This window comes from Culicoides brevitarsis, chromosome 3 (genome assembly GCF_036172545.1).
Source record: "Culicoides brevitarsis isolate CSIRO-B50_1 chromosome 3, AGI_CSIRO_Cbre_v1, whole genome shotgun sequence".
NCBI classification, from domain to species: Eukaryota; Metazoa; Arthropoda; class Insecta; order Diptera; family Ceratopogonidae; genus Culicoides; species Culicoides brevitarsis.
The window spans coordinates 4330558-4354943 of record NC_087087.1 but is presented as its reverse complement, the minus strand read 5'-3'; the positions used below and the strand labels follow the sequence as shown (position 1 = coordinate 4354943).

The following is a 24386-nucleotide window of genomic DNA, read 5'->3' as shown; positions in this document are numbered from 1 at the left end:
CAACAATAGAGCAGCTTATCGCATTTTTCCATCGCTCCAAACAAATGGCTACTACTTAACTTATAATATTCCATCAAAATGTATCTATTTCAACCAACACACGCATGGCTTATATTGCATAGTGTGCCAAGTAATGCGCCTACTAACGTTACACAGTTGAAATTGTTGCTCAGTTTGACAGAGAACTTGCGTGAAGTAACATCGCCAGACGTCGAAAAGGAAAAGTTTTAATGAAAAAAACTATTTTTAGTCGAAAATAACGAAAAAATTCTCGGAATTCGTCATAAAAATATCAACGAAATACCAAAGCAAGGTAAGTTATTGAACGAAATTGCTATTAAATTGGTTCTGATTTCGCTTTCGAATAAATTTCAATTTCTATTAATGAGAAGTGAGTGAAAAGACATTCTTATCTTCATCGAAACAAAGTGCCGTCATTGCTTAGTCTGTGGATGATGAGTCGCGAGAAATGCCGGTTAATTGTAGTTTTATCTTAATTGAGTGTTTGCAAACACACAAAAAAAATGTTTTAATAATAAAGACAAAATGCGATAAGATTTAATGAGAGATTAGGTAATTTTCCGACAAATTGACGTTTTTGTGAAGAAATTCTTATCAATTTTATGTGAAAAAAAATTATTGCACGTGAAATAATCATTAATTAAGGACTAAAATTAATTTTTTGATACATTTTGTATGGTCACGTGGTTAAATTTTTCAAAATGTGCATTGGGGTTAAATTTGAAAAGTTGCTCAGGGGCAAGAATTTTAACTTATACTGAAAATTTTGAGGTAAAATTGAATTTTAATAAGAATTTCGAATGTATTATGGGCAAAAAATTCAAATTATCTCTTGTGTAGACATTTTAAAATATGCATCGGTTAAAAATTTTAAAAGTATTCAAAATGTATAATGGGTTTAAATTTAAAAAATTTCAAATTTTTTTCAATATTAATATAAAACTTAAAAACATCAAAAATTAAATGTACATTGGGCAAAGACTTAAAATAATTTTAAATTGTGCATTAGGTTAAAATTTAAAAATTTGCTTAAGGGCTACATTTTTTAAAATTTAATATAAAACTATTAAAAGAAATTAAAAATCGGAAAAAAAATGTAAAAATTAATGAAAGTTTTAAATATGCATTGGGTAAAAATTAAAAAAAAAATCAAAATGTGCATTGGGGTTCAATTTAAAAATTTGCTCAGAGGTAATTTTTTTTAAATTTTAATATAAAACTTTTAAAATAAATCAAAAATCGAAAAAAAAATGTAAAAAAATTAATAAAAATTTAAAATGTGCATTGGGAAAAAATTTGAAATAAATATTTTAAAATGTGCATTGGGTTTAAAATTATGTCACGTGGTTAAAAATCAACTTTTTATATTTTTTGTTAGAAAAAATAATGGAAAAATATAAAAATTTATATCGATTTTAAATAATTGCCCCAATGCACATTTTAAAATGTCTACACAATAAATATTTTGAAATTTTTGCCCATGTCACATTTTAAATTCTTTTTCAAATTCAATTTTATCTCAAAATTTTCAATAAAACTTTAAAATCTTGTCCTAAAGTTAATTTTTAAAAATTTACCCCAATGCACATTTTGAAAATTTTAACCACGTGACTTATTAAAACTTATCAAAAATCGTAAATTTGTTAATTTTTTATGCTTGGTTTGAATTAATTGAGTAAATTTTTGTACAATTTTGTTCTACAAGACGTTCGTAACTTCAAGTTTCGCTATAATTTCGTTCAATATTTCCTCCAAACGACCTTGAAACAGCTTGTCATCGAATTTGATTTCCTTCTAATTATGTGTCAGTGCCGCTTTTCGTTGATTTATGTCTGAAAATACTATTAAGGACTCATTAATTCGTCATTAGAAGTCATGTAACGTGAGTCACTGAATTTCCCGAACGAAACCAAAACCAAAGTCTGAATGAATTTCAGCTATCAAAAATTTTATTGGGCATTGTCTCTAATTTATCATCGCGTGCGACATTTTTAATTTAAGGGAACTCCCTCGATACCTTCCTCGATTAATAATCACTTTCTACTCCAATTGTATCAACCAGCTGTCAAAATCAACGATCACGTGCTGTCTAAACTAAACATGCGATTAATTATTATTCTGTCCCTTAATTCGTTTCGCGTAAATAAAATTGTGACACGAAATTGCAAATTATTCAAAACTTTCACTGATTTTGCTGAAGCTTCTTTGGAAATTTTTATTGTTACGCAATAAAATCGCGTGGAATTGCAAATGAAAATGACTCACACATGAGATAATGAGCTTCGTTGCAGTTTAGTTCAAGGTCATGTTTGTTATGATTTTCAATTTGTAGCTGGTTTTATTGTGAATTGTTGTTGGAGTGAGTTAGAAGATGACGACATTGCCGGTCAAAAGCAACCTACGAGTTTTTTTTTTGTCTGAAAGAATAGAAATAGAAGTGATTTTTATCGCGTGAAATACTATTTTAAGGTAAAATATTACTCATTTTTGCTAAATTTAGTTAAAAGACGGCAGAATTGAGTCAGAAATGGAAAAAAAAAACTTATCTGAGTTGCTATTTTATGAAAAAATTCACAAAATTAAAAATAAATAATTAAAATTAAATTAAAAATAAATAACATTAAATTAAATTTTTAAAAATAATTTATTAATATTAATTAATTAAAACATTTTTTTCATTTATGTGATACAAAAAACTTATGATCGCTACTGTATATAAAATTTTAAATAATTTTTTTTGTTTTAAAAAATTTATATTTTTAATAAAATATGTATCTAACTTTTATTTTTTTTAATTAAAAAAATTTTTTTTAAATTTAAATTAAAAAAATTAATTTTTTAAAAAATTTAATTTAATAAAAAAAAATTAAATTTTAAAAAATATGATTTTAAATAGAAAAATAAATAATTTCTAAAATATAAAAAAAAAAATAAATAAATAAAATAAAAATTTTATAAATAAAAATTTTTTAAATGTTATTTTAATTAAATTAAATTTTTTATTTAAAAATATTTTATGTATTTTCTAAGAATTTTTTGAAAAATCTTAAAATTTAATTATTTATTTTATTTAATTTTTATTTATCTTAAAAATCATATTTTTTATTACTTAAATTTTATACTTTTAATTTAAATTAAATTTTTAATAAAATAAAATAAATATTAAAAAAATAATTTCAATTAAAAAAAATAAAATTAGATAAATTTTTTAATAAAAATATTTTTTTAAAAATTTTAATTTAAAAATATAATTTTAAAATAGAGCAAAGATTGTCATTTTGCGAGAAAAATTCTTTCTTAAATATTCATAAAAAAAAAAATAATAATAATTTTTCTAAAAATATTTTTATAATTTTTTTTTAATTTAATTAAATTATTTTTTGCAAAATTTTAATTTTTTTTTTATAACAAATTTAAAAAAAAACAATATTTTTTTTTATTTTTTTGAATTTAATTTTTTTAAGAATTGAAAAAAAAATTTTAATTTAAAAAAGTTTTTGCAATTTTCTCGCAAAATCTCCCATCAAAGGGCGAGTCATTATTCTTCAATTACTGCGCGACAAAAAACAAACAAAAACTGAGCAAAAGCAAACATTTCTCGCTAATTATCATTTTATTTCATTGCAAACTTTTGCGATATTCTGACGAATGCCAAACGACTTTCTTACGTAACTTTTCGTAATAAACCATAATTTATTCACGAGATTGATCGGCTTTTGTTGTTGTTGTCGTTGACCCGCTAATCATAGTTTACATACACAAAATCGTCGATAATTCATAATAATTTTTTTTATTCGATTTATTTAATTATTAGACAACAAATCATGCCGCCTCACACCAAAAACGTGATTGTCACAACTTCTAGTCACCCCGAATTATTCACGGACAAAAATAATAACGATGCGATCTCAGAGGAAAAGTCACAGGAAGACCTTTACGAAGCAACGCCGCTCATCAGAAGTGCTCCCGAAGCAACGCACGAGAAATTTATTCCACAAATTCGATGGCCTGACCTGTTCGCGCAACTTTTCCTTCACACTGGATGGCTTTACGGAGCTTTTTTTCTCGTTACGGGACAAGCAAAGTTCGAAACTTACATTTGGAGTAAGAATTTTTTTAATTTTTTTTCATAAAAATATTTTTTTTAATTGAAAATTTTCAGTTTTTGTCCTTATTTATGGATCAGGCTTCGGAATAACCGCCGGAGCTCACAGATTATGGTCCCACAAAAGTTACAAAGCTAAATGGCAGTTACGCGTTCTGCTGATTTTTCTGTTTACGATAACGGGACAGGTGAGTTTTGATGAATTTTTTGGGGTAATCAGTGTCATTGATGTCGCACGAGACTTTATTGAACATGAAAAATTTGTGTTTATGTTGAGGAAAATTAATTGATAGGTACACGAAGCACGTGTCACAATATTTTTGTCGATTTTTCGATCAATGCAATCCAGCGATTTATGAAAAAGTAATGAATGTTCGTTAAATGCGGTAAATGAATGAAGAAAAAAAAATTTAGAGATGGAATGTTGCCGGTTTTTTATTTTTATTTCTTAATTGATTTTTTTTAAATTAATTTTTTTTAAATTGATTTTTTTTAATAATTAAATTTTTTAAAATTATTTTAAAGAATTATTTTTTTTAATTTAAAAATTTTCGCTTCAAAATTATAGTTTTTGCTTAAAATTTGCTTTCAATTTCGGTTAATTTTTAATTTTTTTTTATGAAAAAAAAAATTATTTTGTGCGAAAAAAACATTAATTTTTTATTTTTTTTAATTATTTTTTTTTAATAAATTTTTTTTAAAATTATTTAAATATTTTTTTTAATTAAAAAATTTTCACATCAAAATTTTAATTTTTGCTTTTTTTACTTTTTGTGAAATAAAAATAATTTTTTTTTATTTTTTAATTAATTTTTTATTTTTTTTAAATTAATTTCAATTTTTTTCTAATTCATTTTTTTAATTATTTTTTTTTTTAAATTAATTGAAATAATTATTACAAAATTTTAATTTTTGCTTAAATTTTTTTTTACTTTCGGTTCAATTTTTATTTTTTTTTTTTTTTTTTGTGAAAAAAAAATATTTTTTTTATTTTTTATTATTTATTTTTTTTAATTTTAATTTTTTTTTTAAATTTAATTTTTTTTTAAATTTTTTTTTAATTAAATTTTTTAAAAATTAATTTAAAGAATTTTTTTTTTTAATTTAAAAATGTTTGCTTTAAAATTTTTTTTTAAAAATATTTTCCATGAAAAAAAAATTTCAAATATTTTTTTTTTTTTAGAAAATTAAACCAAAAATTAATTATTTTTTTAAAAATAAGTCAAAAATATCCTTTTCAGCTTTCAAATGTATAAAAATTAAAAAAAAATTTACCTAAAAAAAATATTTTTTTCAATTCCATACAAGAGTTCATGATGAATTTCTCCAAAAATGCGATGTTCATTGCATACTTTTTACTTCCATTCTTCAATTCATACGAAATTTCCTAATTTTTTATCATTTTTCAGCGCGACGCGTACACTTGGGCTCACGATCATCGAATCCATCACAAATATTCCGAGACTGACGCCGATCCGCATGATGCTCGACGAGGATTTTTCTTCGCTCACGTTGGCTGGCTCTTCCTCACGCCCCATCCTGAAGTCGTTGCGAAGCGAAAAGTCATCGACATGAGTGACCTTGAACAGGATTCGATTGTTATGTTCCAAAAAAGGTAAAAAAATTTAATTTTTTCATTAATTTTTAATAATTTTTTTTCGATTTTTTGTAGATTTTACATTCCGCTCTTCGCTTTATTGGCTGTTGCCTTACCCATTCTCGTTCCCTGCTACTTTTGGGACGAAAATTTATGGATTTCTGTGTGGACTTGCTTCAATTTCCGTTTCACAACGACACTAAATATGGCATTTTTGGTCAATTCCGTCGCTCACATGTACGGCAAACGTCCTTACGACAAGAGAATTAGCCCCGTTGAAAGTCTCCCCGTTGCAATTGGAGCTTTAGGCGAAGGATGGCACAATTATCATCACGTTTTCCCTTGGGACTACAAAACGGGCGAATTAGGAGCTTACATGTTCAATCCTTCGACAGGTTTCATCGATGGCATGGCGAAATTAGGGCTCGCGTACGACAGAAAATCCGTAAGTCGTGAAATGATCAAGAGACGAGTCGAAAAATACGGCGACGGAACACACGGCGGATGGATGGATGACGAAAATGTGCACAAAAATGCCGTTTGGGGATATGGGGATGGCGATATTGACGCCGAGGATTTACGAGATTTAAAGAAAATGCAATAAAAAAGTGATTTTTCAAATTTATTTTTGATTTTTTGTCTTTTATATTTATTTTTTGTACAATATGATGAGCATTTGCCGAGAATTTGTCTTAATTTCTAATAAATATCTGGATTTTTTTACATTTTTGTAATATTTTTCATATATATTAGGCTTAAAATTAACAAAAATAATAGAAATTTGCTTTAATTAAATATTAATTTACAAATAATTCTGAAAATTCGTTCTATAGAAGTAATCTCATGTCGCAGTTCGCATGGCATTTATGCTAAAAATTATAGAAAGTTGACGTTAAATGATTTAACTGCATTTCGATTCGAGAAAATTTTAATTTTTTTTTGACCCAGTGCACATTTTGAATATTTTCTCAATGCATATTTCAATTTTTTACCCCACAGTTCATTAAAAAATATAAAATTTTTATCCAATAAACATTTTAATTTTTTACCCAATGCACATTTTAAAAATTTTCCCAATGCAAATTTTGACTTTAAACAATTATAAGAAAATGCATGATTTTGTAATTTTTATTTATTAAGTTTTAAAAATAAATTTTGTACTTTCTATAATTTAAAAATTTTCATTGTAGCTTTCTATTTTTTTGTACAAATTTGATATTTTAACCCAATGTACATTTAAAATGTTTGTCCCAATTCACATTTTGAAATTTTGCCCAATGCAAATTATCAAAATTTCTTTTAATTTTTTCCCCGAATTCATCGTGAAATTAAAAATAAAAATTTTGAAACTTTTAAATTTATTTTTTAAGTTTTTTAAGAAATTTTAAAATGAACATTTTAATTTTTTGACCCGATGCGCATTTAAAAAATTCCCCCAATGCAAATTTTCAACAATATAAAATAGCCTAATGCACATTTTTTAATTTTTATCGAAATTAAATTATAAAAAAATAAATTCAAAATGTACTTTGGGTAAAAAAATTAAAATTCAAATTTTAAATTTTTCATTAAAGAATTTTTAGAATGTGAACTGGGCAAAAAAATTACTGAAAAATACATTGGGCAAAAACTCAAAATTTATTTTTAATTAAAATTTTCAATTTTTTTTATACAAATTTGATATTTTAACCCAATGCACTTTTTGAATTTTGTCCCAGTTCACATTTTAAAATGTTGCCCAATGCAAATTATGAAATTTTTTTAAAATTAAATTATTAATTTAATTCATCATGAAATTTCAATTAAAAATTTTGACGTTTTCTAATGAATTTTTTTAAGTTTTTGTCCCAATGCACATTTAAAATTTTCATCCCAATGCACATTTCAAAAATTCCCCGTGCATAATTCCGTAACTTTCTCATCGAAATGCGTTAAAAACGATAAATTTGTACAAAATTATCCAACAAAATTGCCGTAAAACTCATGCTGCGGTCAATATTATTCGCTAAAAGTTCTCCAATAAGGTCTTTCCATCAAATTATCTCCTTCGCGATTCTCCTGTCCCGTTTCACAAACATCACTGCCTTCGGTTTCCGGCATTAAACCCAATTGATTTTGATTGTCTCCGATGCCAACTTCGCTACTTGTGCTCGTTCTCGTTGCGCCAATCATCAAAGCATTCTCGCTGCCTCCCCCCAAAAACTGATCAAGCTTATCTGTGCCATGAAGATGCAAATGAATCTGATTCTGGTTGACGATGGAATGCACTTGCGGATAAACAACCAACGGAGCTGGCGGCATTCCGTATTGCGATTGAGCACAGGGCGCATAATTCGGAAAATTGTTGTAATTTGACCAATTGTTGTAACCGTAAGCGGAGGGATCGACGAGCTCCGATTGTTTCACGTGATGCGCGGGATATGAGGCATTGGCACAACTCGGTACGGAGCTTTGAACGACAGACGTGTTCGAAATTGGGTATTCGGGAGATGCATATGGGGAGTCAGAAACGCCGGGAATTACTGAAAAAAGGTAAATTTTCATTAAAAATCGAATTTTTCAGAAAATTTTGAAAAAACTCACCTGTCGGCAGATAATTCGAAGGATGTTCCATGAGCGCATTATCGTAAGTCGGATACGAAGGGTACGAATAAGGAGCTGCTGTCGTTCCTGTATATCCAGTCCATTCACTCGCATGACTCAAGTGCGTATCTGAAAATATTTCAAAGGAAAATTTAATGAATTTTTGCTCCCCTTTCTCGATAAAAAATTATTTTAAAGACGATAAGTTGGAAAATATTCAAAGAATGTCACTTTTGTCAAAGTTTGCAAAAACATGAGATGAAGATGTCAACACGCGCTCGCTACAACGCCTTAATTAATTGATTATTTGTCAGCTTAATTAATCAAAAATGTGTCAAAGACAGTCAATGTGTTGTTTTTCATGTTTGAAAATTTTAGCAAGATTCTCTTGTTTGAGCAAAACACGTTTTTTGACATTTTTTGTTTAGGTTCGTTCGATGAGAGCGGGAAAGAGGTTTGTTCGATGAGACAAAATTTTGTGTTCAGTGAAAAAAAAATTTCGTTAAAAGACAAAATGAACATTTTTCGTTAAGTTAAAAAAAATACATTAAATTTTTCTTTAAGAGACAAGAAAAAATTTTTCGTTAAGTGAATAAAAAAAAAATTAAAATTTCGTTAAGAGACAAGAAAAAATTTTTCGTTAAGTAAAAAAAAAATTCTTTAAGAGACAAGAAAAAATTTTTCGTTAAGTAAAAAAAAAATTTCTTTAAGAGACAAGAAAAAATTTTTCGTTAAGTGAATAAAAAAAAATTAAAAATTTCTTTAAGAGACAAGAAAAAATTTTTCGTTAAGTGAATAAAAAAAAGTTAAAATTTTCTTTAAGAGACAAGAAAAAAATTTTCGTTAAGTAAAAAAAAATTTCTTTAAGAGACAAGAAAAAATTTTTCGTTAAGTAAAAAAAAAAAAATTTTCTTTAAGAGACAAGAAAAATTTTTTCGTTAAGTGATAAAAAAAAATAAAAATTTCGTTAAGAGACAAGAAAAAATTTTTCGTTAAGTAAAAAAAATTTCTTTAAGAGACAAGAAAAAATTTTTCGTTAAGTGAAAAAAAAAATAAAATCTTCGTTAAGAGACAAGAAAAAATTTTTCGTTAAGTAATAAAAAAAAATTAAAATTTTCTTTAAAGAGACAAGAAAAAATTTTTCGTTAAGTTACAAAGAATTCAAATTTAATCCAAACCAAGCAAAAAATCTACAATTCATCTAAACAAAAAAAAAACTTTTTAGACAAAAACCTACAAAAAATTATTAAAACAAACAATTTTATTATTTGTGTGGTCTCTCAAATTAGCTCCGTTAATGATTTACACAATCTGCGGCATCAAATAAAATGCTCTTTAATGATATTTTTTTGTGATGCGCTCAATAATTGCTGCGTCGTCATAAAACAGGACATAGGAAGTGATTAATTTCTTGACCGGTGCAATTTAGATTTTTTTCTTTCGATTTAATTCGTCTGACAGTGAGTTCATAAGTAAGAGCTTCGTGGTCACGAAATTTATCACATTTTGCGGATCCTTATTATTTATGAAGCACCTTTTCCTCTTTTTTTTTCTTAAACAAGCAACAATCTTGTTAACAATTTTTTTTTTATTTTTCAATATCTCGCATAATGACATCTCAACCAATCTAAATAATCATATGAAAGAGTGTTAAAAAAAATAATCTAAATTTGCGAATTATATTTAATGACGAGAGATGACTTTTGTACGGACGGAATAAAGGTTATGAAAGATCATGTTTATGTTTATAAATGGGCTTGTTCGTCTGTTCAACTGTTACAGGTAGCAGTAATTTCACGGATCGGAAATCGTTTTGAACTGTGTTTTCTTTTTCTTTTGTTATGCATTTCGTTTTTGTTTTGCTGGATACGAAATCGGATCGATGGATGAAGGAAGGATAATTGCCTTAATAATATTCTGTCGAGTAAATTGTTTTTTGTTTCTCGTGTTTTGCCTTTTTTTGTTGTTTTGTTGAATGAGACGAGATAAAGTGCTTTGGAAGTGAACAATACTGTTGAATCAAAGTTGAAATTCGTAAATGATTGATTTTGAAGAATTTTTTAAGTGAAAAGAAGCTGAGATTGACAAGAAAAGGTTCGTTCAATACGAAAACAAGAAATCTTTCAAATTAACAAAAAATAGCTTCGTTCGACAATATAAACAAAAAATTTGTCAAATTGACAAGAGAAAGAGCTTCGTTCAGTTAAAAATTTGTCAAATTGAGAAGAAAAAAAGCTTCGTTCAGTTAAAAATTTGTCAAACTGAGAAGAAAAAAGCTTCGTTCAGTTAAAAATTTGTCAAACTGAGAAAAAAAAGCTTCGTTCAGTTAAAAATTTGTCAAATTGAGAAGAAAAAAAGCTTCGTTCAGTTAAAAATTTGTCAAACTGAGAAGAAAAAAAGCTTCGTTCAGTTAAAAATTTGTCAAATTGAGAAGAAAAAAGCTTCGTTCAGTTAAAAATTTGTCAAATTTATAAAAAAACCTTTGTTTTAGTAACAAATTTGTCAAATTAACGAAATGAGCTTCGTTCGACGATATAAACAAAAAAATTTGCAACAGCTTTGTTCGTTGACATAAACAAAACAAAAATGACAAGAGCTTCGTTCGATAAACAAAAAAAGGCGCTTAAATCAAAATTTTCAAAAAAAAAATCTTCTCGTTCTATTTTTAACTTCATTTTAACAAACAAAAAAAATAATTTGCCTTTCATATATTGCACGAAACGCATTTATTCGTCTCGATTGACACCTGAATAGAATCAAGGTCGAAATATCAATAATTTTCTTATTTATTTTTCGATCTTTTCACTCAGATGTTCATTTTTTTTCGGACAAACAAAACATTTTCGTGCATCAAAATAAATCCGCTGCAAGGAACAAAAGCGTGTTCTTTCCCAAGGGAATTTCACCTTTCACGCTCATTTTTTTTGTTGTTGTGAATTATTTCATCAGAAAGATGTTCTTTTTAACACGAATCTCATTAGCAGTCATTCGACCGAGAACCTTGCTCGGGATTGACGCAAAAGCTTTCTCGTCAGCGAGAAGTTGTGTCACCAAAACTCTCAATTCTGAGTAGAAAAGTCATCGTGATCGTCATTGTGGCTTCTCTTACGCGCGCAAAACAAAAGCTTCCTCGATGATTTCTGAGATTTTTGTTTGTTTTTGTGACTTCAAATAATGAACCTACGTGTTTTGCAAGCAAATGACTTAACACGCAAAACCGGTAAATTTCATCGAATTTGTTTGTTGAGTCGAGGTGTTTCCTTCGTTCGTACGGAACAAGTTCATGATGATTATTATTCAAAATGATTAAAAGAGCGACATTCCCCATGCTGATTCATTGAATTGTCTGTGAAGTTGTACGGAAGCGCTGCTCGTACAATACTCGATGATAGTAGTAATAATTTTTTTTTATTTTGTGTAACATATTTAACGTGACGTCAATTGCGCGTAAAATTAACCAAAAACAACAGTGGCATGTGTTTGGATTTATTTTTATGACAGAGGGTGAGTTTGAATTTTTTACAATTTTTTTAGTTATTTTCCCCGATTTAAAAAAATTAAATATTAATTTATTTAAAAATTTTTTATTTTATTAAAAAAAATATTTTTTTTTTAATTTAATATTTTAAATAAAATTTTCTTTTAAATTTTTTAAAATTATTTTTTTTTAAATATTTAAATTTTTAAAAATTTTAAATTTAATTTTTCATTCTTAAAATTTTTTTTAATTAATTTAAAATTTTAAAATAAAATAAATTTAATATATTTTCTTTTAAACTGTCAAAATTTGGGAAAATATTTTTTTATTTTATTATTTCCATGTAAAAAATTAATTTATTTATTTATTAAAAAATTTATTATTTTATGAATTTTTAATTAAAATTTACTTTTTATTTAATTTAATTTTAAAAATAAATAAATTTAATTATTTTTTTTTTAAAAAATAAATAAAAATTTGGGAAAAATTTAAATTTTATTTTAAAAAATTAATTATTTTATTAAATTAATTAATAAAATTAAAATTTAAAAAATTAATAATTATTTATAAATTAAATTTAAAATTTTTAAATAAATTAAATTTAAAAAAAAAATTTAAAATTTTCAAAACATTTGTGAAATAAATTAATTAATTTTTTTATAAATTTAATTTTCAATTTTCTTCATGATTTGTTTTTTTTTGCTTTAAAAAACTTATTTATTTTTTTAATTAATTTTTTTTTTTAAATTTATTTTTTTTTAAATTTTTTTTTAATTAATTTTATTAAATTTTTATTAAATAATTTTTTTAAATTTTTACATTAAACCAAAATTCAACAAAAAATTTTAAAATAAAATTCCAAACAGCCTAAAGTACTTTTTTGCCTTGCAAATTATTATCGCGCGCGAGACAACTTTTGTTTATTGACATTGGTGTTCCCCCGTTAATTGTTGTTGTTGCTGTTATGTAATTTTATTTATTTACACATTTTTTTTTATTATTGCAGGAGGCTCGTTCGGTGTTTCCCCTTAATTTACAATGGAAAATGCAGTAAAATTGCAAAAATCGAGTAAAAATTCACAAACTAACACAAATTATTTCTTCAGAATTAACATTAAAAATTTTTATTTATTTTTTTAGAAGCAAAAAAATTGACGGAACTGAAGAAAAATTTAACAAACCGGTAAAAATTGACAAATTAATCTCAAAATTCAAAACTAAAACGAATAATTAAGCAACATTTAATCATGACACACCTCATTTTTCTATGTCGTCGGCCCAAATCGAAGCCGATAAAAAGCATCTGTGGAATGTATCAACAAAATTTCTAAGAAGTAATCAAAATTTTGTCTCGAAAAAAGATAAAATTTATGCAAATTTTTAAAAGAATTGACGTAAAACTGATTTTTGGCCGAAGACATTGTCACCCACGAGGCATGTAAGTCGCTTTTTTTTAGAACATTAGAAACGCAAGTGCAATTATTTTTATAATTTTTCAGGATTATTTTTGGATTAAATTGAAGAATTTTGTATTAAAAAGCAAATAATGACCAATAATTTGGTAGCGCGCATTATTTTTGGCTCATCACTTGTTCTTTGCAGCATGTTGAAAGTATGGAACAATGTTGCGCGATACGAAAATTATCGAAAGGTAAGGCACTGATGAGCAAGTAAATACCTCGCGGATGGTAAATTAAGAACATGCGATTACATGTGATGCACGGAAATGTTTAAAAAGGAGTCATGAAAGCGGGTTTTGAGGGATTTTTTAAAAGAATTTCATTTTGTGAGTAATTTTTTGAATTATTTTTATTAAATTTTAATTTTTTTTTGAGGAGTGAAATTTTAACCAATTTTTAATTGAAAAAATTAAAATTGTGACTTGAAATGAAAAAAATTGTAAGTTTTTAGAAAAATAAAGTATTTTTAATCAATTTTTAATCAATTAAAATTATTTTTTTTTATAATTTTTGTAATTCAAAAATTAAAAACTATTATAAATTTTTTTTTTCAACAAAAATAATTTCGAAAGAAATTTTTAACCCAAAATTTAACACTCAAAAAATTTTTTTTAACTCATTTAAAAATTCCAATTTTTGTCTAATTGAAAACTTTTTTTCTAAAATTATTTTTTATAAATATTTTTAATATTTTTATTATTATTTTAAATTAATTTAAATTAATTTTTTATTATTTTGATAATTTTTTAATTTAAAAAAAATATTTTTTTTATTATTTAATAACATAATTATATTTTTTTAAACTATTATTTAATTTTCTTTTCTTTAATTTTTTATTATTTTAATTTTATTTTATTTTGTTTTTGTAAAATTATTATTTTTTTCTCATTAATTTAAAAAACAAATAAATTTTAATAAATTAATTTAAAAAAAAATTGAATTAACTTTTATTTTTTTTTAAAAATTTATTAATTACATATTTATTTATTTTTTTTATTAATTATTTTTTACTTTAAATATTTGTTAAATTAAATTTTCTATTTTTTTTAAAAAATTAATTTTTTATTTTATTTTATTTTTTTTTGTTTTATATATTTTTTATAAAAAATAATTTTTATATTATTTACAGCTAAAAATTATTTTTAAAAATTTTTTTAAAAATAACTTCAAATAATTTTTTAACAAATTTTTAATTAATTTTTATTTTTTAAATTTATTTTTAGGCAAAAAATCAAAATTTTCTCTCAAAACAAGTATCAGACAGACATCAAAACCCTCAAAAAAAAATTTTTTGCGTCAAAAATCCATCAAAATTGTTACAAATTCAATCATTCAAGGAACAAGAAACGCCATCGACGACGCAAGCCATCAACTTTCAATCGATCCTCATCCCGTCGGATTGTTTAATCTTCCTTTAGCTTGTAATTACGAACACATTTCACATGTTTTTTCGTGTAATATCTGCTAAAACAAACAAACATCTTTCCTCCGTGAGAACGAAAAAATCCAATATTGCGCCGCGAATCGAAATTAAGGCACGTACAAAAGTGATCAAGGTGTAAGAATCAGCAATTTAATGAAATAATTCAATAATCAAGCGGTACATGCTCCTCTTTTGCAGCGATATTTGTGGGAATTTTCGTACATGAGGCGTTTTAATGCCCGGCAATCGCATCGGGATTACATAAAATTAACTTATTAGACCACCGCAAACGACTTTTCGAAGCAGGTTAAGGGACCTTTTGACTGCCTGACGACTTAAAAAGTTCAAATTTAATCGAGTTTCGAGCGATTGAGCAACTAACATCCGTAAATTTTCTATTTTCTGTCGTTGCTGGATCGAATTTCGTTGGGAGGCGTTGACAAAAGTGGTTTTAATGGACAAACAAACTGAAGTCGTAAAAGTTTTTTTCCTCTTGAACTAATTTTTTCTGTAATTTTATCCGATTTTAGGCGAGAAAACGAGAAATTAGTGAAGATTGGATGACCTTGACCTGCGATTTGCCTCCCAAAAGTGAAATATCAACAAGTAACCTCGCTCACATAACCGAACGTTGGGTAATCCACTTCATTAGAATATTCAAATGGACGGTCTTGAACAGATTTATTTACGTTGCGCCGCGAAGTTGTACGGAAATTCCCCCATCGAAGAAGTTTTTTCGTCATCGCCAGTTCAGTCATCGTCGCATACGGCGTGCGGCTATTTATAGGCAGCGAACAGCTAATTATTAATGCAAGCAGGTTTTTTTCGTGTACGGATGATAACGACACGCGACAGAAGCGAATCAGCTGTTCGCGTAAAAAGTCGCGCTAAATTTAGCGGGTTTGTGGTTAAATTCGTTGACGTCGAAGAAGGATCTTGATTTCTTTTTAAAGATCAACAAATTAATGATTCAGAGAGATTTATGGTAATTAATGTTGGAGGAAAATGTCGCGAACTTGGAGTTTAATGCAGTTTTTAATGATTTTATGGTTAGCGGTTTCGATAAATTATGAGTAAAGTACGCACGATTTTCGAGGAATTGAGGAATATTACTATTATTTAATGTGTTGAAAGGGTCTTAAGTGTCTTTTGAAAGTCATTTTTAATATATTTTTATCTTTTTAGATGGAAAATCTTTAAATAATTAATTTTTTATGATAAAAAAAATCTTAAATTGTTTAAAAATTTCAGTTATTTTTTTAATAATAAAAAATTTTGATATTTTTCTAAAAAAAAATATGTAAAGTGATAAAAAACAAAAATTCAAAGACTCACAAAATATATTTTTTTTAAATTTTAAATATAAAAAAATTGAAAAAAATTTAAAATTTCTTAATTTTTCAAATTTATTTTTTTTTTATTTTAAAACTTAAAACTTTTTATTAAATAAATTTTAAAATTAAAAAAAAATAATTTTATTTTTAAAAAAATATTGGAATAAATTAAAAGAATTTCCAAATATTTTAAAAAGATTATTTTTCATTTTAAAAACTAAAATAGGTATATTAATTTTTTTGATTTTCTTTCAAAATATTACAAAATTGAATTAATTTTAAATTTTAATAAAAAATTGTCATATTTATGAATGAATTTCGATTAAAAATTATTAAAATTTAAGAAATATTTAAAAAAAATAATTTTTTTTTGAAGTAAAGAACAAATTTCAAAACTAAAAAAAATTCATTGAAAATATTAGAACTAAAAAAAAATTTAAATTTTGATAATTTTATTGATTTGAAAATTTTTCTAAAAATTATTTCTTATTTTTTTTTAGTTTTTATTTTTTTTTTAATTTAATTTTTTAATTTATTTTTTTTTTAAATAATTTTAGAAATTTTAGCAAATTTTTTATAACACGAAAATTTCACTTAGGCGCATTTTCGTTTTAATTGATAAAGAAAATATGAAAATTTAAAGAAAAATTTGTAAAAATATTAAAAATGCTTCAAAACTAACAAAAATATATAATTTTTTTTTAAAATTAATATTTGGAAAAAAATTTGAATTTTTCAAAATTTATTTTAATTTTTAAAATAAACTTTTTAAAAAATTTGGAAATACTTTAAAATTATTCCAATAATTTTTTAAAATTAATTTAATTTATTTTAATTTTAAAATTTATTAATATTAATTTCAGTTGGTTTAATTTTTTTCTAAAAATTATTTTAAAAATATAAATTTAATTTTTTTTTTATAAATTATTTATTTTTAACTTTTTTTAAATATTATTTTTTATTTTATTTTAATAATTTTCTATGTAACGGAAAGACATCCAAAAACCACAATAGGTCTAAATTTTTTAAAAATGCCTTAAATGATCAACCGATGTCAACTTGTGATTTCTTCAATTCTGGGTTTCTTGCTTACTTTCATTTATTTCTTTGTAATTTTTATTGTTTCGTTCAATTCAAGTCACTTGCTATGAATTTTAATTAAACATTTAGATCTGCATCGTCATTGTTTTCATTCCGCACAAATAGACAATAACGAAAAAAATGACAAATGAACAACAAACCTGAATGATTCACTCGAAAAACGGAAATTTCTCAAATAAATTCCTCGAATTTCTGATAAAAAATCCAAAATTTTATCAAAAATCCGCTAAATTTGGGAAAAAACTACAAAAAAATCCAGAACTAAACGATATTTCCGATCACTTAGTTAAATGTTCGTTACGCGAATTGACTTTTAATTGCCCGTCGTCGTTGATGAATTGCACGTAAAATTTACCCCTTTACAGCGTCTCGACGAGCAAAGTTCTTGCATGAAAGTCAATTGCGGGAAATACGTTGAGATTTGCACGTCGTCAGTTGAGTTTTTGCAAAAAAGGGCAACAAAACTCGGGCAAAAAGACGACAATCATCGCAGATAAATGAGAGCGACATGCAATGAGAGCCGATATCGAAATAATAATTTTTCAATCATAATCCGGGCAGGCAGGCAGACGAATGAATGACACGATAAGCCATACAAGTACTCGAATAATAATTATTAATATGAAATTTAATTTTTCTGTAATGTAGCTACCTACTTTAGCTTGTAAATGCACGTTTTAAATGAAGTGAGCGCGAGTGAATGAAGTATAGATAAAAAATTTTCTAGTTGAGTGATAATTGTCTTGGATTACGGAAATTTGAACCAAAAGCTCTCTTTTTATTTAATTCATAAAATATTTATTTATAATTTTTTATCGGCGCGACACTTTTTTTCGTTCGTTCGACGTCGCATGAAAAAGTGTCACAAACAGGATAAAAATTATAAAAAAAAATAATTATTAATTTTAATAAAAAAAAGGAATGCATTTGAAGTGATGATGCGGTATGGTTTTAAATTTCTCATTAGAGAAAAAAAAAAATAAAAAAATATTTGTAATGAATGAAAAAAATTAATCAGATTTTTTTTTTACAAGAATGTAAAAATCAGATGAATGAATAATATGTAAAAATGTTGCTTTTTACATGTTTCTTCGAGTTTTCAAGTAGTTGCAATGAAGAATTTGATATTAAAGCAAAGGGATTGATTACATGTCTTTTTGCATTAATTAATGTAAAGAAAAATTGTTGAAGTTGAAGGGACATGAATTTGCAGTAGAGTGGTTAATTTTCACGAAAATAATTAAATTTGAAGCTAAAATTATTTGTTTAAAAATTTAATTTGATTTTTCATGAAAAAAAATATTTTAATTAAATATTAATTTAATTTAAAATTAATTAAATTAAAATTAATTAATTAAAAAAAATATTTAAAAAAAAATTTAATTTTTTAATTAAATATTTATAATTTATAAAAAAATAAATAATTTATTTAATTATTTTAATAATTTTTTAAATTAAATATTAAAAGGTATAATTTAATTTAATTAAGTAAATATTTTTTTAAAAATTAATTAATTAATTAAATTAGCAAAAAAATATTTAATAAAAAATAATTATAATATTTATTAATTAATTAATTTATTTTTAAAAAATAAAATTTAAAATTAAAAATAATAAATTATTTAAATTAAAAATTAAAAAATTAAATTAAATTAAAAAAATTGAATTTGAATTAAAAATTTGATAAATTTCTTTATATTTTTAAAATTTGTTAAAAAAAGAAGCAAATTTTTAATAATTAATTTAAAAAAAAAACAAAAATTACAAAAATTGGGTAAAAATTTTCATTTTTTTAAATTAAATTTTATGCATAAAATTATTTTTGATTTATTTAATTTTTGTTACTAAATTTTTTATGATTTTTTTTTAAATTTAATTTTATTTTTTTTTTTCAATTCAGGTCTTAAAAAATTTTTTTTTTAAACAAAATGAGAAGAAATTATTTAAAAAAAATGAATGAAATTTTGGTTAAAAATAAAAAAAAAATAAATTTTCATTAAAATTTTGAACCAAAAGTTGTAGGTAAGAAATTTTAATATTTTTTAAATTTTATTTCAATTTTTTTATTAATTTTTAAATTTTTATTTCAGAAATTTGAAAATATTAAACAAAATTGAATTTTAATTAATTAATTTTTCAATTAATTCAAACCAAGCAAAGTCAAAATTTTTAATTTTTTGATGAATTTTTTAACATTTTTCATCAAAAATTAATAATTTTAAGAAAATTTCCAAAAAATCCTCAAAAAACGACCCTCTCTAACAAATTCTCGCTCATTTCCATCTCAAAACCCTTCATACATCGACAATTTCCAGTCAGTAGCTTTGCTTATTTACTGAAAGAAGTTAATCAGATGCCATTTAATTAAGTGAACGTGTGCCGTAGTTTGACATGGGAGACCACCCAAAACGCTCTTCATCTCGCAAATATTCAACGTTTGATGCGAAACAGACTTGAAATTCTTCTTACCTTGCGTTCCTTGTGGCAAATTGGGATTGTATCCTTGACAGTCGAGAATTTTTCCGTTTGTGCTTGTCACGGCGGCATTATTGTTGTTGTTATTATTACTACTGGAATTGTTATTGTTGTTGTTGTTATTTGTTGACGAGAGAGTTGTGCTGCTGATTTGTGCGCTGTTGCTTGCCGTCGACGAGGTTGATGTGCGATCCGAGACACTGTGTCGCTGTTTCATCCTTTCATATTCACGGAAATCTGAGGAGGAAAATTATTTTTTTTGTTAAAATTTGATTTTTTAAGAAGGTAAGTTTTATGAAGATTTTTGACAAAAAATTCAATTTAATAAATAATTTTAATTTTTAAAAAATTTAAATTAAATTTTAAGAAATTATTTTTAATTTTTAAAATTTTTTTTTCAAATTTTATTAAAATTTAAAAAATTTTTTAAAATTTTAATTAATTTTATTTAATTTTAAAATTTTAAAAAATAATTTTAAAACAAAATAAATTAATTTTTTTAAAATAATATTTTTTTTATTTAATTATTTTTTTTTATTTTTATTAAAATATTTTTGAAAAATAATTAAAAAAAAAATTTTTTTTAAATATTTTTTTATATATTTTAAAAACATTTTTTTTATTATTTTTTTTTGTGATTAAAAACAAAATTTAATTAAAATTAATATTTTATTAAAAATTAATTTTAAAATAAAATAAATTTAAAAAAAAATAAATTAATCTTGAAAAATAATTTTAAATTAATTTAAAAAAATTTAATAAAATAAATTTTTATTAATTATTTTTTTTTTATAATTTTTTAAAATTTAATTTTTTTTAAAATTAAAAATTATTTTTTATTTAAAACAACTTTTAATTTATTTTTATTTTTAATTTTTTTTATTTTTTATTAATTTTTTAATATTGTTTTATCATTTTAGGCAATTTCCTTAAAAAAAATTAAATTTTTTGTCAAAAACCTTCAAAAACTTCAAATCTGGATGAAAAATGACTCTTACGTGTCAAATGATGATTGGCGAAGTGATCGATGGGCAATCGACCGATTGTTAGTGATGAGAAACGATGACTATTAGTAGGACCTGCAAAAGCAAACAGATTTTTCTTTATCAATTTCGTGTCGCCAGCCGTCAAAATCAAGGGTAGCACAACAAAATCTATTGTTTCTCACGATAATTTGCGCGTGTATCGACGCCATACGATGGGAATTTGTTGGTTTTAATTTTTTTTTCAAACATTTGATAAGAAAAAAAAAATTCATGCAAAAAAATATTTATCGCTTGATGCTCTCTCGTCTGTTCTTGTTTGAGCTTGCATGAACGACGATAAAAAAAAAATATTTTTTTTTATTTTTTTAATTGTGAGTCATTGGCATCATATCAGCTGGATGGATTATGATGCAATAAATGCAAAATTACAACAAAATTCGTTTTCGGTCAACACATGATTCAATTTTCGAGATCGCTGCGAGCGAAGATCTTTCAACATGCCCAAAAAAAATAATTTTATCAAAAAATTATTAATTTTTTTACAACAAAAGGACTTGTTCCGTTTTATTTTTCGGGTCGTTTATTGTCTTTTTCCCAAAAAACAAAATAAAAAGGCTCAATTGATTCCGAACAAAAGGACATCGATCCCTCCTCTGCTTGTCTAAATTAATAACAACAGTCAATCATTCCGTTTTCATGTAAATTTACCTGCTCGTATCGTAAAAAAAATGTAAACAACAATAAAAAGATCATAAAAAAAATACGGAGGAGCTCCCATATGTACAAATATTAATAATAATACAGTCAAAACATTATTATGTAGCAAAAGGTTAAATACCAATTACATGCACGCAAGACACAAAATGTAAAGAAATGTTGTAAAATTCTGTGATAATGCGACTTCTGACACCACATGGCAACGGAGACGTTTGACGTTTGTATTAGGGGGAGGATTAAAATTTTTATTGTTTTGTTTTTCTTTTTTTTTACGGCATTTTTTGTGTTTTTTTTGTTGTTAGGAAATTAGATAATTGGGTATGAAATTGATTGGACGCCTCGTGAAGCGGGCGGTTTGTAAAAGAAATTCAATTGACGTTAATGAGATTAATTAGAAAATTGGGAGGAAGTAACGGAAGGCACACGAATTTTATGGTAAAATTTATTTTAATTTTTTTTTCAGTAAAAAAAAATTATTTTCTAAAAATTTGAATTCTATTTTAAATTTAATTTTTTTTAAAGTTAATTTTTTAAATTAATTTTCAAATTTTAATATTTTATTTTAATTTTTTAAAATTTTTTTTAAACAATTTTTCAAAGTTATTTTTTTTTTAAAATTTAAAATTTTTTTTTTTTAATTTTTTTAAAATTTTTTTTAAATTTTTTTTTTTAAATATTTTTTTTTAAATATTTTTTTTTAATATTTTTTTTAAAATATTTTATTTTTTTTTTAATTTATTTTAATGAGTTTTTAAAATTCTATTTTATTTTTAATTTTGATTTTAAAAATTTTTTTTAATTTTTTTTTTTTTTAAAAATTTTTTAATTTTTTTAATATTTTTTAATTTTTATTATTTTATTTTAATTTTATTTAAAAAATTTTTTTAAATTAATTTTTAAAATTTTTAATTTTTTTAATACTTTTTTAATTACTTTTTTAATTTTTTTTTTGTTTAATTTTTAATTAATTTTTAAAATTTTTTTTTGTCCTTTTATGAACATTTTTGTTCAACTTTTTTGAAAATTAAAAAAAAATATTGAGATAAAATAATTCAAAAATTCACGAAAAATTACTAAATTCGTTCAAATCAAATATAAAATTAATGAATTTTATAAAAAATCGCCTAAAAAATTCTAAAATTAGTTTGAAAATGAGAAAAAATATTATTAAATAAAAAAAATTAATTTAAATAGTTTACGTTAAAAATTTTCTTTAATAACTTGAGGGAGAAAAATTATAATGAAATTAAGGAAAATTTCTTGTCGAATTTAAATTGAAGGAATTTTTATGAAATTCAGTTCTTCATGAGCAATTATAAAAATCTTTTTTTGATGATTTTTTTTTTTAATTTTAATTTTAGCCCAAAACTTTTCTAAAAATAAAGAATTTTTATCATAAACATAATGTCTTAAATTTCGACTTTGAGAATTTAAGATAATTCAATTTAAATTCAACAGAAAATCAGTTTAAAAAAAATTTCGAAAAATATCGAAAATTAAAAATAATTTCATTTATAGAACTTTTACGTTATTTTCTTTAAAAATTTTGAGCTTGTTAAAAAATATTTAAAATTTAAGCTTAAAATTTTTTCATTTGATTGAAAAATAATTTTTTAAGCTATGAAAATTGAACTTCTAAAATTCACCCAACCACGCCTTCCGATCAAAACTGTATCTTTACTGAAAGTCATTCAACTATACATCAATTTACTGCTAAGCTTTCATAAAAAAATGAAAAAATAAAAAAAATATTTCTAACTTTTCATTCATATTGTACCTTAACAAAAAAATTAACGCAATGATCTAACCACAAAACATATTTTTCATTCTTTCTTCTCAATTTTTTCCATTTCTCTTCCTTTTTTTGTGTTTTTTGATTGACTCAACAATCAACATAAAAACACATGACAACTAACATAGAGACGAAGAAGAAGAAAAAAAAATGAAAATCCAATATATGAGGTGCTAATAATGTTGTCCATATACTCCAAACTTAACAATCGAACACCACAACAATGTTCAATTATGCGTCGGTCAGCCACAGAAAAAGAGAGAAAAATACTTCAAGAGTGATATATGAACGATTTAAATATTTTTTTTGTCTTTTTTTTACAATCTGGAGTACTTTTTTTTTGTCGGAAGGTGTTGTTTGCGATCTCCTTTCGTGCCCGTAATTGAAGGCTTTTCTTCCGCGCTCCTCATTAGCTCAGCCGAAAGTCTTCAATTAACATTGCCGTTATAGTTAGTAACGCGCGGTACTTTATGATCTCATTCATTACGTTTTCGGAAGCATTTGCATGTTTTTTGCGCAAAAAGCATCGCAAAACAGACAAAAGTTCTAATTATCGGTCATTTATTTGGCATTCCTCTCTCTTCAATGGACCAAAAGCGAATGAAACGACACAAAATTGAAAACGGAAATAACTCGTAAAAAGGTAAATCATAAAACCGAACGAAATTTGTCTCTAAATTGGAATTGTTGTTAATCGTCGACATTAGTTTTCGGTCGAACTAAAAATCACCTGGTTAGTTAAATTTGAAAAGGGTTCAATGCAGGAAGTTACAAGTCTGGAAAGACATCTCGGATGGCGCCTCGTTGAAAAGTCAAAAAAGGGGCGTTTTGTGATAAAAAAAAAATGTTTTTTCAATTGTGGTTGAAAGAAAAAAAAATTGATAAGAAATTGAGGAGGTTTCGTTCTCGTAACAAATGCAAGAGAAAAAGATAACGAGACGCCTTTGATACGACTCAGGGACAATTACATTGGGCAACAAATGTTGCAGTAAAATTGTTATATGAACCCCTAAATGACACGAACGCACATTTTATGACAGCAACAATGATTATAGTGATTTTAAAAGTCCTCTTGTGCAACGAGCTTGTGTCGTCTCAAAACGTGGGTTACATTAAAAAGTGCCTTTGAATGGATCATAGCAGGTTCGTGGAATGAGGATTTTTTGTAAAATATTTCAGACCTCAATTTTTTTTAAATTTTGTGAAAGGTTTCTTCATGAATTTAAAAAAAATTTGTTTTTAAGCTTTCTTTAGAATTTTCTTCAAAAATTTCTTTTAGACTTTCTTCAGGATTTTCTTCAAAAATTTCTTTTA

The 24386-nt window shown here is 24.2% G+C and overlaps 2 protein-coding genes across 2 annotated transcripts in view; one reads left to right on the top strand and one right to left on the bottom strand.

Annotated features, from left to right (window-relative positions):
• Positions 1-179: 179 nt before the first annotated feature.
• LOC134834516 (acyl-CoA Delta-9 desaturase) lies at positions 180-6335 on the top strand. Its single transcript, XM_063849228.1, has 5 exons — positions 180-313; positions 3836-4125; positions 4184-4314; positions 5536-5741; positions 5799-6335. Exons 2-5 carry the CDS (start codon positions 3846-3848, stop codon positions 6325-6327), a joined length of 1146 nt encoding a protein of 381 aa, XP_063705298.1. The 5' UTR covers positions 180-313; positions 3836-3845; the 3' UTR covers positions 6328-6335.
• Positions 6336-7214: 879 nt separating this feature from the next.
• The window catches only part of LOC134833688 (protein lozenge-like), a 30098-nt gene continuing 12926 nt past the window's right edge, over positions 7215-24386 (bottom strand). The window contains exons 4-8 of the mRNA XM_063848101.1: positions 20576-20656; positions 19572-19814; positions 8307-8435; positions 7689-8245; positions 7215-7250 (exon numbers count right to left, since the gene is read on the bottom strand). Of these exons, the coding sequence (XP_063704171.1) occupies positions 7722-8245; positions 8307-8435; positions 19572-19814; positions 20576-20656 (977 nt within the window). The 3' untranslated portion in view covers positions 7215-7250; positions 7689-7721. The remainder of the gene's footprint in view (positions 7251-7688; positions 8246-8306; positions 8436-19571; positions 19815-20575; positions 20657-24386) is intronic.

What these genes read in the sequence shown, in the direction of transcription:
- LOC134834516 (XM_063849228.1), top strand. Translation starts at nt 3,846, where the DNA reads ATGCCGCCTCACACCAAAAACGTGATTGTCACAACTTCTAGTCACCCC. An exon ending in GTTCGAAACTTACATTTGGA is followed by an intron (nt 4,126 to 4,183) that starts GTAAGAATTTTT and finishes GAAAATTTTCAG; the next exon opens with TTTTTGTCCTTATTTATGGA. An exon ending in TGTTTACGATAACGGGACAG is followed by an intron (nt 4,315 to 5,535) that starts GTGAGTTTTGAT and finishes ATCATTTTTCAG; the next exon opens with CGCGACGCGTACACTTGGGC.